The following is a 16,731-nucleotide window of genomic DNA, read 5'->3' as shown; positions in this document are numbered from 1 at the left end:
AACGCGAATTACAACGCGAACTATGACATAGTGAAAGCGTTTGCACGCGCGTTATTGATGTGAACATTGATCGTAACGGGCTTGTTTGTGTTGTTGTTTTTTATTCGCAGTGTTCGAAATGGATTCGTCGGACGAGGAATATTTTGCCTCTCCGGGCACTATTGATTTTATTTTTAATAAGGAACGGAAATTCGCTGTGCATCCCATCAACCGGAATAGACGAACTCCTTTCCGAAGGTATCCCAGAGACTTTTCCACTTTTTTTTAGCAGCATCCGCTGAAAAGTGAATACACTGTTTGGATGAGCCATAAAATATATTTATTTACATCTTACAAGTAACATCTTCACCCAGCTCAGTGGAAACTTCTCTCCACAGCTTTTCCACAACCGAGTTGTTACGATAAAGTTTCGTTGTTTTATCCCACAAGGGCTTCTTCGCAAACACGGAATAAATTAAATTTTCCGCATCGATTTCCATTTCCGAACAATGTCAGCAAAACAAAACACTGCCCAGTCGAAGCACCTCTAGCGTTTACACGCGTCAAAACACAACTCGAACTGCTTCGCCGCGTCTGACGACCCGTTCGCAACGCTTCGCGTCGCGTTCGTTTTATCAGGTAGACGCGATTCGCATACATTTTCATCAAAAGTGCTTTGACGCAAGCAGACGCAAACGCGTTAGCTCTCGCAAACGCATTCACTATGTCATCAGCCTAAAACCGACACCTGATTGGCGTCTTAGGTCAAGGACATAGTAAACGCGGTGCGGTGCGATGCGATGCGGAACGATTAATTGGAGCTCATCGCGTGCTATGGCATACTGATCGCTTTAGATCGCGCGTTTTTTGATGTTTCATTCCACTCCATTCTACATGTAAACAACCGAGCACAAGGATGCCAGATATGATAACATGTCTTCATTTGCTTTTCGTGATTCTGCTGGCACTTTTGCCACTGCTGCTGTTGTTGGTGTTGCTGCTTTTGCAATCCTGTCGGTACAGTCATTGTACCTCTTGCAATACTGCTGCTGCTTCTTTCTCGCGACTCTTGCGAGCTGGATGCGTTGTTTTCTTCTTCTTCTGTTGTTTGTTTTGCTGCTACTGCACTCGATGGTTGAATGGGAACTGATCCCTCCGCACGGTCTGGGCACACTTTTATGCTAAATCACTTCGTTTCGTATGAAAAAGGGGTGGTACTTACGACATCATTCGTTTTCCCCTTCCGTACGATTCTAGGAGAGAACAAACACCTTCTCAACAAAAAAAACATAATTGCTGACTGAGATTTCTAGACCGAAATCCGATCCATTCGTTCCTCAAACCAGAGACCATCAGCAGATTCAATAAGCCAACAGTGAAGAGGTTTTGTTTGCATTTGAAATACATGAATTTGTTTTGTTTGTCATTCCAAATCTTGGTAATCCTATTACGTATCATTTGCAACTATCCCACATAGTATATCGATAGCCTCTTAGTACTTTGAAATTATTATAACAAGTTTTTATTCGTTTCTCTATAGTTGTCGGTTTTACCCTGACAGGGTGTCGATCTTACCCACACTCCCATTTATTTCACCTAAAACATCAATTTTTCTTTTCGATCAAAATTTGAGTTCTACTCAAAAAATGATCAACAGATACTGTATAATGGTTCATAAACAGTTGAAGAGAGGTTCTGTAACGATTTGATGTTGAAGACACATGGAAGGTCTTGGCAATGTGTTCAAATTTGTTGTTGGTTCTGCCAACATTCTCATGTCATCAATCTGGAAAGTGTGATATATGGTTACCTTGCTATTTTTTGCTGGCAGCACTGACTGGTTCCGTAGAAAGTTCTTTTCAAGATCTCGCCGTTCACAGAGAAATCTTTCATATCCATACATCAGTGAAAATGCGAAAGAAGGATTTTCGGCTGTTTTTTGAGGTTGCGTGATGTTCACCTTCAGTTCAGCAGGATTAAATTTATTTCTGTCTCGAACCTCCAATGGATTCTCTTTAAATATGCTTCACAGTACTAGTAGTAGCTCTATGTATAATGAAATATATTACTATTTTTCAGCGTTCGAATGATTGGAACTAAAAAGTTCGTATTGTAAGCAATGCTTCGCTAGCTTTACGCCATTATTAATGTTTCCGGTACTCATCACGCCTTAGTATAGGTCAATTTGTGGTTGCTCCTCTCTTCATAATTTTGTATATCTGTAAATAAACCTTCCATTCGTGGTTTTGTGTTCGCCGTAGTATTTTCAGCTTCATCACTACGTTGCACATTTAATGTATATAGCTTTTCATTACACTTCGAACAAGGACATTGGATATATATTTTATTGGTTTGTCTGTGTTTCGTAGCGGAGGTTTACCCCACGATGATAGAAACAAATTAGATACAGATCAAACGTTTTTCAACTGATTTCAGCTTTCCTGCTTCGATAGGACGGGTGTGGGCGTGTGAATGTATTCAAACTAAAACTTAAAAGACCGACAGTATATCACTATCGATTGTTAAACGCGAAATATTACAAAACGAAAAAAAATATATGAAGTTTATTCTTAGGAGCTACCGCAAGAGGTATATGAATAAATAGTATGTGTGTGTGTCAGGCTACCATAAGAAGTATGATATAAAAAAACGAATGAGAAAACACTTCTTAAAATACTGTTTTTATAGTAGTGACATCTACGTTCTTATGTTCCCAAAAAAACTGGTTTTTTAGTTGATCAAAAATGAGAAAATGCTCAAAACTACGTGTGGGTCTATTAGTTCAATTTCAATACAAACTATTCTGCTCACAATGCGTTGATTTGATATATTGATTCTTAAATATACTTTAATTTCATTGTTATTAACACTTGCAGATTTTTTTTAGATTTCATATCTCGTACTAGGTGAATATGAAGTTGCTTCTTCCTATGTATTAGCATCTAGACATCCTCCCGGTTAGTATTCCATTCTACTGAGTAATCATCTTCACCATAGAGACTTTTTGAACGAATCAAAAATTCAGGTAAAATGGGTAATTCAATTTGTTTTGTCATATTCATCAATAAATAATTATCTGAATCATCTTCTGTAGTACTTTTTTTCATTTTATAAGACAACATTTAAAAAATGTTAGCAAAAATAAATAATCTTCTTTTTCTCTCATTGTATTCCGATTATTTTACAACCCTTGCCACTTGCAGCAGCAAAAGTTCCAAACGAGCTGAATTGTACTCTCACACACAGACAGTAATACGTTAATAAAAGATGTAATTCAGACAGCAAACAAATCAGGCATTGAAATGAGTGTAGTATTATAAAAGATTCACCTTCTTACCCAGTTTTCCAACTTGCCGACTACGATAGAAAGCAACTTTAAAAGCACAATAAATACCATAAAAGTCCAGGAAACTTTAGCAGAATAACTTATGCGAGAAGTTAAAACAAAGTTTCTTGTGTTCGTACGTCTACAAGCGAAAATCCTAAAATGTGTTCTCGATTTAAATTTTTGGCCACATAAAATAGAACAACGATGAGTGTTTTCCGTTATCTGTGAACTCTAAACAGCGATGCGCTAGCGCCTAAACATGTGTACGTTTTTGTGTTTGCCCGAGAAAAGCACAAAAAGCTTAATTCTTTCGTTCCTCGTTCATGAACTCATCAACGATCGCGTTGATGGACGGTTTCGCGTTGTGCTTCCCGTCGACCACTTCCGTCACGGTTACGGTCGGCATCTCTCGGATCACTGTCACCGCCGGTACGCCGCCGGCCGATTGCTGCAGCAGCTGCGTTGTGGCGGTAATCTTCTGCAGCAGTTCGTCCTCGGGAAAATCCCCATCCGTCGAGGTCATCGTGACCGTTTTCGTCGTCGTAGTTGTAGTTGTCGTTGTGTTGTTGCTGGGCGAATCGGACTCCGCGTCGTCATCGCCGCCGGTACTGCTGGTCGTTATTGTCGTTACAACCGTATTGCTTACATCGGTCCCACCGGCAGCGGCCGCCGCAGCCTGCACTTGTTCAAACAGTTGCCTCTGGAGATCCTCCGGGAGTTGGTCCGAAGTGGCGTTGACGGTGGTGGTTCGGGTGATCACAGTGGTGCGGACGGATCTGCGAAATTATGAAAGTTTGTTAATTCTCTTATATATCTTGACCAAACATGACATATCCTGGATGTGATTAGCTTCGCACATATCTTGTCGGAACTTCGGGTTCAACTTCCAATTGAAATGTCGCATATACGCTGAACATATTTCGCGGTTTCAATTCGAATATTTAACTTCTGAATCAGCAAAGTTACATGAGTTAATTTCTCAATTTGATTCAAGAGATTACACCTTATTCTTCTTTTCAAGTCTTACGATTCATTCGTCTTCCAGAATACATCGCATTGTGATTTTGAGAACATTGCGTTTTTAAAGGAAAATTTTGGAACATTCAACAATTTGTAAACTAAATCCAAAATTGTTGTGGACAACCTTATTATGCTGAGGTTCGAATACCGTGTACATCCGTCGCAGTTAAAATCCGCAGGTCTCGTATCTGAAAACATGGCTATCATTCGCGTTGATGGCTCAATGCAAAAAGAAGAAGTAGAATGAATTTTCAGGTGAAATGAACAAACTTTAAAAATATTAATTATGAATAAAAGAGTAACACATCTTTTCGCAAATTATGAAAAATATTAAACGAAAAAGGTATTTGACAAAGTGTTGTAGTAAAAAAAAAAGTCACAGGAGGGTTGTGTCCGAGACACGACCGCATAGTTGACGTGGGATTCCGTTAGGCAATTAATTGCATGTTGATTTTGAATATGTTTGAAGAATTACATCGTTCAACTTTTTGATAATGTTGTGGCGGCCGTGAAAATGAACTTATTTGGGTGAAAATGAACAGACAGCTCAAACCGGACGGTTCGTTCACGAGCGGGAACATACATATTTTTTTTAATTTATGAAAATTGAAATGAATCGTTTCATATATCAAGTCATTTTCAACACAACTGTTACCATATACAATTTTACACATACACTTGTGCTAAATGTTTCACAATACACGATCGGTCATTGATATGAAAATTCACGAAGCAATCATCAGTTCCAATTTTATTTGCTAGAATTAATCGTCTCCTTGCAATATAAAAATGCCCCTGACTTGCATATATTTACAATGCCGATTTCCCCAGGCATTTTGATTTAGAAATCTCTGTTAGGGAACACATTTCGGTGGGAACAAAAGCTCCCCCTTCTTTCATGTATTTGCAATGCTGATTTCCCCCAAGCAGCTTGGTTAAGATGTCTCTGTTAGGGAACACATTTCGGTGGAAACAAAAGCATCCCGTACTTTCAAGTACAGTAGAACCTCGATTATCCGCGAGCGGATGATCCGCGAGTATGAGTGGTAGGGTCTTGTGCTTTTATTTTGGTCATGACTGTCACATAATCTGAACATTGGTGTACACAACCTTACAGATGGATATTTTAATGCTTTCTGTATTGATGAAACATAGTTTTCATGCTAAAACACCTTTTTTCGTGTTTACACTTCATTTTTAACCCTTCATTGCGTTATACGCGGTGACCTAGCCCGACTATTCCGCGGATAATCGGGATTCTACTGTATTGGCAATGCCGATTTCCCACAGGCAGCTTGGTTTTGATGTCTCTGTTAGGAAACACATTTCGGTGGGAACAAAAGTTCCCTCTACTTTGATGTATTTGCAATGCCGATTTCACCGTATCTTCAATTTCGACCAATCAGAACGAGGTATTCCCGTTATTTCAATTAGCTAATATGCGGCATTCATAAATGCATTAATTTAACATTCCGGGACGAACAAGCACAGAGGAATGAAGGTCTCTAAGTCCTGAATTAATCCACATATGGTGCGATGTGACCTCTCTTATCCATTTTGTTTTAACTTATTACCGGTCGACTTTTTTTTAAACAAAAGCTATTGCTGTTATTTTTATTGTTGGCCGTGGGGAAAAATCAATAATTAACAATCATTGAGGGGCAGAATGGAGTCAGTTGCATTTTTCATATTTCGAGTAAATCGCAAAAAACTGACTCCTTTTTACACCGTTGAAGGAGGCAACTGCAAAGTACATCGTAGCTGCGCTAGAAGTGCTGCAAACAGATTTTCCTCTACGCCATTCGATCCGGGCCGTTTTTTACTTACGTAGCTGTAAAAACCCCCGAAATTTTAAAAAATGCAGCTGACTCCATTTTGCCACGAGCCCCTCAATTTCTCTCCGATTATGCATTTCCCGAAAAATCGAACATTTTCCAAAATCTGCAAAGTACACATACTCTGCGAAAAAACAATGGCATTGAGGGATGGGAGGTTATTATTCAATTGAATAAAATCATCATCTAGGTTTTCTTCAACGATGAGATCGCCCACCTGATCCGGGGAAGAATATTCACACCAGCAATCTCATTAGAATCGTCGTTCCACATGCTGATGATTTCTCCTACTCCTCTACACACGAAATTATGTTAATATCAAAACAAACATTCACAATCGAAAATGCTGAAACAAATGAAAAAACTTTCCGTCTTCCAGAGTAAGCAAAGAGCAATTCCATCTCAAATCAGCCGGCCGCTGAACCGACCCTCTCCAATTTTTTTTAAACTTCGTACTTGTGATGAAAACTACCTAAAATCACACTTTCCATTATCATATGATTAATTTGAATTACGACTTATTTTTCAAAAGGGCGTATTAAAAATCTTTTTTTTTTCAAGAAATCGTAACACAGAATCCAGATGCCTGATTAAAATATGATGTTCAACAAAGTTGTTGGAAAATAAATGAACCATTTACGAAAAAAAAACATTTCAAATATACTGTTAAAAATCTTATTCAAAGATTCATCTTCTTTTTAAATGGCGCTAACGTTCCTAAAGAAACTTCGCCATATCAAAGTGGTATTACTTGGGTCATTTTTATTAGTACTTAGATGAGATTTCTATGCAAAAAAAACACGCATTGAATGCACCACGGGAGCACCATCTGGTTCATCTATTTTACAACAATTTTGTCACACATTATATTTTAATCAGATATCTGAATTTTGAGTTACGATTTTTCGAAAGAAAAGTCAATGTTCGCGATCGACAGTGCGAATGAAGAATAATTGCCCCATGAAATAATGTCCCATTTCCCTATCCTTTTCCCCATCCAAGCCACTCCTTTCCCATCAAAATGCAATGTGTATGACACATCCACAACCAACACAATCACCCGATGCATAGCAGAACAGGAGCCGAACGCATACACATAAAACGCATACGAAGAAAAAAATGCATACGAACCGATCACTACCAATATTTACCATTCCAAATCCAACTATCAAGTGTAAAAAATCGCGAATAAACCATCCGAATGTTTTAAGAAGTTTACCAAGTGTTTTTTTTTCCAAAGTTTTCCATTCTCCGAAAAAGCCACGTACCAAATCCTGAGCTATCAATATGGCCTCCATCTGGCGAAGGAACCGCCATTTTCCTCAATGGTGTAATCCACCAGTCAATGATATTGAATACGCCCTTTAAAAAAACAGTCGTAATTTAAATTGGTCATATGATAATGAAAATTGTGAATTTGGGTAGCTTCATCATGTGTACCTAGTTTTAACAATATCATTAGGGTCAAAATATACTGTTTTTTGGCTGATTTGCAAAAACATTATCATCTGGTAGCTTTCCCAAAACATGAAAAATTATCAAAATTAAAAGGGGAGATGTTCTGGACAACCCAATTATGCTGCGCTTCAGATTCTGTGTCCATCTGGCGCACATCAAATCCTCAGGTCTCGCACACGATAACATGATCATTGAGCGATGCTGGAGATGCGCGTACATGATTAATGCGTTGAAAAAGTTTTTATATGTGTTTATGCTTCGAGTCCGTATCAGTATTTTTTTCTCAGCCTGTAGAGAGCCTCGATTGACGATTGGAAACATGAAACCATAAAGAAACTCTATTGACGTTCGAAAGCCCGGAAAGGGGCACCAGAGTTAATTCAAGCCCAGATTGAACATACATCCGCGGCCTGGTTTGACCAGAAATGAATTAAGAATAATTATTCAATACCACTCTAGCTCAATATGAAAACATGCAGGAAGTGGTATTCTAGGCTCCGAAGAAATAAGAGACTTGCCACGATCAGGCCGCCTACATGTAGTCGAAAATGTTGAGCAGGTCTACGATGGGCTGTGTCCCATTCACCCGAAACATGTTTACCCTAAGCACATTTACCCGAATGTAACAAATACCCGAATGTAACATATGGCCGAATGCAACATATACCCGAATGGACATTTACTCGAACGCCACAGACACCCGGAAGGACATTTACCCGAACGTAATATATACCCGAATGCGACATTTACCCGAATGCAATATTTACCCGAATAGAATGTTAATACGTTATAAAACAACATTCTTTTACTTTTCATTATTTGAAAAGGATTTTATTCAACGCCCCTATTTCTCAAATTGCACTACTCACGAAAAATACTTTTTGAATGGAAATGAACGTACGAGAGAAATATGATCTTTATAAAACACTGATCAGTAATGAATATATAAATACTTCCTGATAATATTTTTTTTAATATATCCTCCTTTCGGGTGTCGCATTCGGGTAGATGTTACATTCGTGTAACTGTTGCATTCAGGTAAATGTTACATCAGAGTAACTGTTACAATCGGGTAATTGTTGCATTCGAGTAAATGTCACATTTGAGTAAGTGTCAGTTCGGATAGATGTTACATTCGGGTAGCTGTCTCATTCGGGTGAGTGGGTTTCGGGTAAATGTGGCATCCTTCTCATCCTACGATGACGTTTGGGAATCATTCAAGGCAGTCAACGAGGTCTTTGGCCAGAAGATATCGGTGTTTAGCTTTCACTATGTAGCTTTCACTTGTCACTATGCAATGTCTCGTCAGCCTGCATATGAGGTACGATAGTGCATGTATGGAACACATGACAGAAGCGATGTGTGCATATGAATGACACAGAGGATGTCAGGTGTAGTAGAGAAGATTGGCCAAATCAAAACTTTTGAAACAAACTAATATTTTTCATGTGGTTGACAAGACGCGATTGACGATATCGTTAAAGCATCTATAATAAAATGAAAAAAGCGAGGTTGCCACTTTTTGTTTTACTTTTGCCTGTGTTGTGCATTGAGTAATCAGTTTACCGTCCAAAAGTAAATTGTACGCGTTTAAAATTCTGTAAATATGTAAATATATAATTTGTTTTGCGATTTTTTTTCTCTAAGTTTTTGCATGACATGATTTCTAACAGCAACACGTTTCGACATGCTACTAAAAGCACAGAACAGCCACGCGCAACTGGTAAGGCAAAGTGTCCCATCGCAAAGCAGGAAAACAAAAGGAAATTCAACGGTGAAAGGCGTGGATTTGAGTTATTTTCTTAGGGGAAACTTTTTTTATGCGGTCCCCATCTACCGCACTAAAAAAGTTTTTTTCAAAATGTGTACCGAACACGATATTTTAAAGCTACTGGTGAAGTTTTGCACGATTTTTTTTTATGCGACTTTTTTTGTGCGGTCCCTATCCCCCGCACAAAAAAAGGTTTGCCTGTACTCTTAAATGAGCGATCGAATCTCATCCCGCCCAAGTTACATAATATCTATGGAACTCACCCGTCCTCCGATTCGTTGACAATGGTTTTGGTTTCCGTTTGACAGCTAGGGGCCGCCGGTGGTTCACTGGGTTCCACGCCCATCACCTGGTCGGTGTTTTGCACTAAATAGTTTTCTGCAAGTATGAGTAAATGGAGGATTAATTCATCTGGGCAAACATTCTGTGCATTGATCGTTATTGGATGTTATTTTTATTGCATTTAAAGGAAACGACAATGACATTAAAAATGTATTCAATGGTTATCTCTACGATATCTTCGTGGCATTCCATTCAGCTTCTAGTGGGACTCAACAAAATGCTGGACATTGGTCCCGGTGGGAATGAAAATAATGATTATTTGCGGTTACTGAAATCGAAGCAAGGAAATGAGATTCATGTTGTTGTTAAGTTTCATCCGTGAATTTTCGCTACTGAATAGCTTTTGATTCCATCGTGGCATTCGGTTTGTTTAGTGGAGGATGATACATGTTCGGCTGCTTTTCTTACACACTACCATGCAAATGACTACGCAATCAAATTTATAATCGCTACAGAAAATCACGAACTCTAGGATGGATAGTTTCAGTATATCATAGCACAAGCACATTTTTAAGGTTTGTTTTCTAATTATATTAAAAGATTCAAGCTATAGGGCAAACATAGGGTACTAAAACAAAGGAAAACGTAAACAAAACACACATTTTAAACCATATAAGTAGATGGAGCAAAGCATTTTTTGTAACAGTCTCGGTCGCTTCTAGTAGAGATAGTCTACACGAAGAGGGCTTAGAAGATAAGAGAGCAGAGCTTGCACAGATAATTATCCATGACTTGTTAGAAGTACATGTGCCACAGACATTATTGGTGATAATAATCAACAATTCATACGCTGGGAGTTCTCAAAAGCAAGAACAATAGGAAATAGCGAAAGTAGGTGGAAGAAGAATTATAATTAGTGGAAGCAACTCGAATGCGTGGTTCTACATACTATCATCGGTGAAGCCTTCAGCGGAAGAAGTTTCGGTAATGACTATCACCGTCTGTTCGTTTGGATTCCCGCCACCAATAACAGATGATTCATTTTCCTCATTTTCCAAAGCAGCTTTCGCAAATTCTTCTCTCATCGCTATTAAAAGATCCTCTTCAGTTAATACATTGATATTTGGTTGATTTTCCATTGTGTTTTCAGTTTTTGCCACTTCAACATCCACTAGGGATTGTGGCGGTTCTTCTTCGAAGCGTATGAGCATGTCCTCATCATTTTGCTTGTCGAGATTATCGGCTCTATTTACAACTGAAGCAGATTCAACAATTGCCGATGGTTTTTCCTCAGGTTTCTCCTCCCGCTTGGTTGATTGCTCTAGCAATGATGGCTGTTCCGAAGCCGGACCAGCGGTTTCCGCTGACGAAACAGCACTCTCGTGTGCGGTTTGGTTGTCTATTTGCTGGCCAGAGATGACTTTACCTTAATATGGATGGTAGTTTCCAATAGGGTTGATTATAAGAATTTAGCTTGCAAAATGTGGACGGATAAAAATTAAAAGGAAGCCACAGAAAATAGATGCTACCAGGCGTTGGTTAGACTTTGTATTACAACGCCCAGAACATTATTCTCTTGAAAAACAGTGCCCTTAAACCTATTTTGGCGAAGGTTATTTGCGATTAACAATACCCTTTAATATTATATGTCCCAAAATACCGTGCGTATCGGGTAAATAGCAGTGTTAATATAGTTTTTCCAAAACTTTTTGTGGATCAGAAGAGAGAAGAGAAAAACAAACAAAAAATTAAAAATAGAAGAACAAATAAGAAACAAAACAAACCATGAAAATAAAGGAAAATATACACAGAATGTAGAGCATAACAAGCGATTTTTGTACAGTAACAGAAAAAAAAAGATAAATTATCTTTTTTGGGGGCATTTCTATCTCAACATCTTGCTCCACGTACTCTGCAATACGTCCACAGACAGTGTTATCATAACCAAGAAACTATGAGAACACCTCTTAGGAAACCTAATACCAGATAGACTTACATGAATGGAGTAAATCAGGATAGTGAAAGAAACAATGAATGAAATTACCTGTTTCGTCGTCATCACTAAGCTCGCCGCCGGTTTCGTGCAGGGCTACATCCGATCCGCTAGAGGAGCCGCCGGTTCTGGTTGAATAGCTTGCCGCGCCGGTTGTACCGTGCTGCGACACTATGATGGACGGTGTAGGACAAGCAGAGCCGCCGGTTTGATTCAACAGCAAACCTCCTCGTTGATCTCCGAGTCGATCTTCATCGCTTTCCGAGCTGCTTCCACCGATGATAAACTTCTGAGGAGACTCCTCATCCTCTGGAGACTGATCGATCATACTTGATTGCCGATCATCGTCCATCTCGTAGTCGTAATGCTCCTCGGTTATTATCACCAGATTACTGTTGTCATCTTCATCGGTGGCGTTCTGCTCTTTCTCCATCTTGGCAAAGTTTTCCGGGGAAGTTTGTACGAAAATGAATTCGTCGATATCTCCAGAATAATCAGCCGCTACTTCGGAGATATTATTGTCTGACGAAATTATCACAATTTGCTCCGCCTTCTGCTCATCGCTGGCAGGTGTTGAGAAAGATTTCTCAAAAGCGCGACCAGTGTCCACTCTGAGCGTCGTCGGGGAGGAGATATCGATATTATCCAAACTGTACCTTCGATCGTTGGATACATCTTCCAAGTTCACAGACGAAATCTCCGTGGTAACCACTTTCCTTTCGACATCGGCAGATGCTTCAGCCGGTGTGACCTCCCACTCGATGTCCTCTACGGTTGGTCTTTGTCCAAGTTGTTTGTTAAACTTGATATTAACCTTCGAGTGCTTCTTGATCGTCTTCACCTTGCCGCTTTTGTCCGTTTCCAGATCCAGCTGTTCGAAGTCCTCCGATTCACCATCCTCCTCGGCGTACTCTTCCTCACTACCAGCGGCATCCTCAAACGAAGGCTTCTGGATTATGATCTTCTGGGTCACTATCGGCTCCTGAACCTCCTCCTCGAGCTCGTCCTCCTCCCAGGTAGTGTCATGTTCAGCAATGGCAGCCTGTATGATCTCCTGCACATCTTCGACGGCGGTCATTGTGGGAGCTGAGGCTTCTGCTCATCCGTATGACACAACGAACATGTGACAGATGAGAGGACAAATTTAATGACACGGTTAAGCCACACATATGTGCGAAGTGATGTTTGGTGCCGATGGTTATTTACCGGAGTTGACGGGATTTTTTTTTTTTCGTTGAATTCGCATTTGAAAAATCGGTTGTTTTTTGTTGTTCGTTTCAGAAGGTTTGAATTATTAGTAAAATGAATTGGATATGTGATTAGGATGGGCGGTAACGTGTTCCAAGCGCGAAAGTCCAAATAGAACTTCAGCTTCACTTACAAGCTTGACTTGCTTCGCAAGACTCTGATTAAATAAATGCTACAAATGCTCATAATATTACAGTAATACAGACTTGTCTAGGCAAAAACAGTTAGTGAAGAGTAACGGATTATTTCAATCATTCCGTAATAATCCTCTTATTGTCGATACAATGCTGTTGAATCGAAGCGACTTTTGGTTTGGAAAGGATATTCGTAGTTGAACGGTTGGCCGTCCGCTCACGACGTGATTTCAATCCTGATGTAGGGTACATTGATTGATCGTCTAGTTGATCTTTTCCAAGGCTAAGACGAATAAACTGTATACCTTTGGAAGAATCAATCTCGATTTGGAGAAACTTTTTTTTCAATTTACGTTTGACGTCTGACGACTTCTGATCATATATGGCCACGTCTTTCTGAGTGGGGACCAACCTAAAAATGTCACTTTTCATTGAAATGTTTTAAACGATTGTAATTCAATTAATTAGGTACAGATTTGAATGATTGTTATCTCAATCGATTCGTAATGATCAAAAGGACATTTGGCATGCAAAACAAAGTATATAGTTAATTGAAATTAATGTTCTCCCAATCACAGACATCGGAATCAAATACTCAGTCAGTTGAATAAACGACAACTTTTGGATGAAATGTTCATTTCAAACATGTTTTGTTACAGCAAGTATCACAGAACGAAATGCACGACCCTAGGTAGTCATGCGAAAGTTATAAGTTAATCGAAACCAAAAACAACCCCGGGAATTGCTTTTTCGAAGCCATCGAAGCAAAAAACCAAGCTTCTCCGACAAGAACCGCGCAGTGAAAATCTAAGACGCTGAAAAAAACATTGGAAACGAACAAATGCAAATTCAGAAAGGCAAAATTTAGCGATCAATCAAAACCATGAAACATGAAACATGGTCTACGATCAATCAAAACCATGAAACATGAAACATGGACTACCAAAACGCCGGACAAGGCTACAAGCATGAGTATTTCCTGCGCAGAATTAAGGCTATCATCTCAAAACGGGGAGACCCTCAAGGTCTGTTGGTACAGATGGTATCTAGATTGCGAACGGGTCACACTGCCACAAATAAGTTCAAGAAGTAGTGTGACATATGCCAAGTCCTCTAAATAGGGGAACATTCTCTACCCTCCAATACAAAGATCGATATACGACATCCCCTGAAGTATTTGGAACACTCTTGGAGACGACGTCACGCCAATACATGATTATTTTTAAGAAGAACATCGATGTTCAACCAAATATATCCATGGAACAGCACCAAATAACAGCATGTACTCCCTGGTACCATACGAACAAAACTACCCAAGACAAATGTAAATCCCACTTAAATGAATAAGGAAACGACAGCAATGACCCACATATCAGGCACAGACAAGGACAAAGAAAATGTGAACCAATCAAATCAACTCAACAAAAAAATCATTGAAGACTCAAGCAACCTGCATGGACAAGAATCGAAGACTCGAAGTCTCCCTTTGGACCCCCATACGATGGGCGTATTTAAATAAAGGAGCCATATCTCCTACCACTAGGAAGAGTCCCTCAAAACGTTCCCTCGTATTTCACAGAACCGAACCAGCCCAAGACTGAACTATTCTCAAATAAGGTTATTGAAAAAAACTTATAGTCGTCGATCACCTCGAAATCATCGCAGTCGTTTACATTGTCATATAATATTAATTTTCCTACTATCATGTATCTGTTCAATCTTGCAGATATGAAGCTGGTTTGATAATGGTTCCTATTATTTAAATCGAATCGAGAAGTCTCATTGGTGATGATTGCTTTTGTTGTGATCGTAATGTGTTCCCGAACACAGACGCAAAATCAAGGCACCTGGAGAAACCGTCATCGTGAATATATGCAGGCTGTGATTTCATTTACTCGATTGCAAAAGCGCTCGAACAAATCAAGAAATCTTCCGTCTGGTTCCCGTGATGCAATAGTTTCCAAGAGCATCTGTTTCTGTCTTGCTTTCACATGGAATGGTCATGAGGGAATGTTTGCTTGTAAATGCGCTCGAACAAAGAAAGATTTGCGCATTCGGCTCCCGTGATGCAACTGTATCCAAGAGCAATAGAGTTTCTGTTTCGCTTCCTCATGGAATGGTCATGAAGGAATGTTTGCTTTTAATTGCGGTCGAGCGATATGTGTTCCATTTGAAACTATTAATTCACTGTTTGTTAGATTTTTATACGGATTTTAAAATTTACGCAGTTTATTTTTACGCGGATTTTAAAATTTATGCTGTTTTTTACGCTGATTTTGTAATTTACTCGGTTTTCTTTTAAGCGGCGCGTATTCCCCGCGTAAAATGGGTGGGTTATATCTGTGATATAGCCGCAAGGTTGACGTGGACTACCGTTGGCATAGTAATGATTTGTTTGCATTGATTAAATTATTGATTGAATGAAACAATTTTCGAATTCAATTGAATTGAACATATTTGTTTTGTAAGAAAAAAATTTGAACAAATGCCAAAAATACAATGCAATGCAATGTTTGCAATGCTGATTTCCCCAGGTACTTTGGTTTTGGAGTCCGTGTTTGGGAAGCACATTTCGGTGGGAACAAACATTCCCCCAACATTCATGCATTTGCAATGCCGATTTCCCCCCGGCTGCTTGGTTTTAAATTCTGTGTTGTGAAAACGTGAATCGGGCCAATCAAAACGTGGTAATTTAGATGACGCTCAACATTTTACAGTTATTCAATTGTTTATCTCATGAAAAATGACATTTTATTAGTTGTGACAGATACGTAGAATATAGATATTTCCTATCAATTGATGCAAACATTTTTCCGATCTATTAAGATATATTCGAGTTATGAGCATTCGAAATCCTTCATTTTTTTCCTGTATGTTCGGTGTTTAGGTTTTATCAAAAAAAAATTCAGGTAGTCGACACACTGCAGTATAAACGGGCAGACCCTCAACTGATTTGCTTTTGGTTCCAGTCAGCTTCTAGACAGTCCACCTTTGACGATTTGATTTCCGTTTATAGCAAGACATTTCTTAGGAACAGAATAAACGGACTTTTTACGTTACATCTCACTCGCACTGGCAACTGTCCACCCCACCAGTACAATTATTTCAATAATTTAAATTTTCCGCTCATAAATAATTTTACTTTTCCTTACATACCTAATATCGCTTCTCTGTTATTTGTGTATGTTGTATACATCCACACGCGGAATCGTGTTTGATTTTCGGTATTATAGAATAGCAAGTAGAAGGGGTTCTCATTACCAAAAAATTGAAATTCATAATTAAACTATACAAATCAACCATCTGTCCACCTTACCCCCACTGTCCGTCGTACCCGCACCTCCCCTACATGCATTACTTACAATAAGATGACGTAAATGTAACCCAAACTAATTTTTCCAAATTTATTTTCAATCAAATGATTTCTTAACCAACTCTTCGATATTTTTTTTTCAACACTTAGTACACGTTACCGCTCTGTTATGGACAAAACAACGATCGTAACAAAAGGAAGGAGGCATCGGAGAAAAGATGCAAAACTCAAAGAAAATAACACTATAATCAACAGAAATAAAGATAAAATGAAAATAATAGTATTAAGAAATAGAAGAAGATATTCAAAGAATTGTGCAACCTAACAGTATTGTGGGTATCTGGTTATCGGCAGAATGGACATTAACCCC

General features: G+C 39.0%; 1 protein-coding gene across 8 annotated transcripts in view; it reads right to left on the bottom strand.

Annotated features, from left to right (window-relative positions):
- Window positions 1–1,945: 1,945 nt before the first annotated feature.
- Window positions 1,946–16,731, bottom strand: part of LOC129780345 (ankyrin-3-like) — a 172,561-nt gene continuing 157,775 nt past the window's right edge. For 5 of the 8 annotated variants that reach the window (XM_055788501.1, XM_055788502.1, XM_055788500.1 and 2 more), the window contains 4 exons: window positions 11,718–12,761; window positions 10,623–11,099; window positions 9,655–9,769; window positions 1,946–4,083 (listed from right to left, as the gene is read on the bottom strand). In XM_055788501.1, the coding sequence (XP_055644476.1) occupies window positions 3,609–4,083; window positions 9,655–9,769; window positions 10,623–11,099; window positions 11,718–12,761 (2,111 nt within the window). In that variant the 3' untranslated portion in view covers window positions 1,946–3,608. The remainder of the gene's footprint in view (window positions 4,084–9,654; window positions 9,770–10,622; window positions 11,100–11,717; window positions 12,762–16,731) is intronic. The other 3 variants (XM_055788505.1, XM_055788506.1, XM_055788507.1) reach the window with 3 other exon arrangements.

Source organism: Toxorhynchites rutilus, chromosome 3, assembly GCF_029784135.1.
Source record: "Toxorhynchites rutilus septentrionalis strain SRP chromosome 3, ASM2978413v1, whole genome shotgun sequence".
Taxonomy (NCBI): Eukaryota; Metazoa; Arthropoda; class Insecta; order Diptera; family Culicidae; genus Toxorhynchites; species Toxorhynchites rutilus.
The sequence above is the reverse complement of the archived record's forward strand: the minus strand, read 5'-3'. Positions and strand labels throughout refer to the sequence as shown.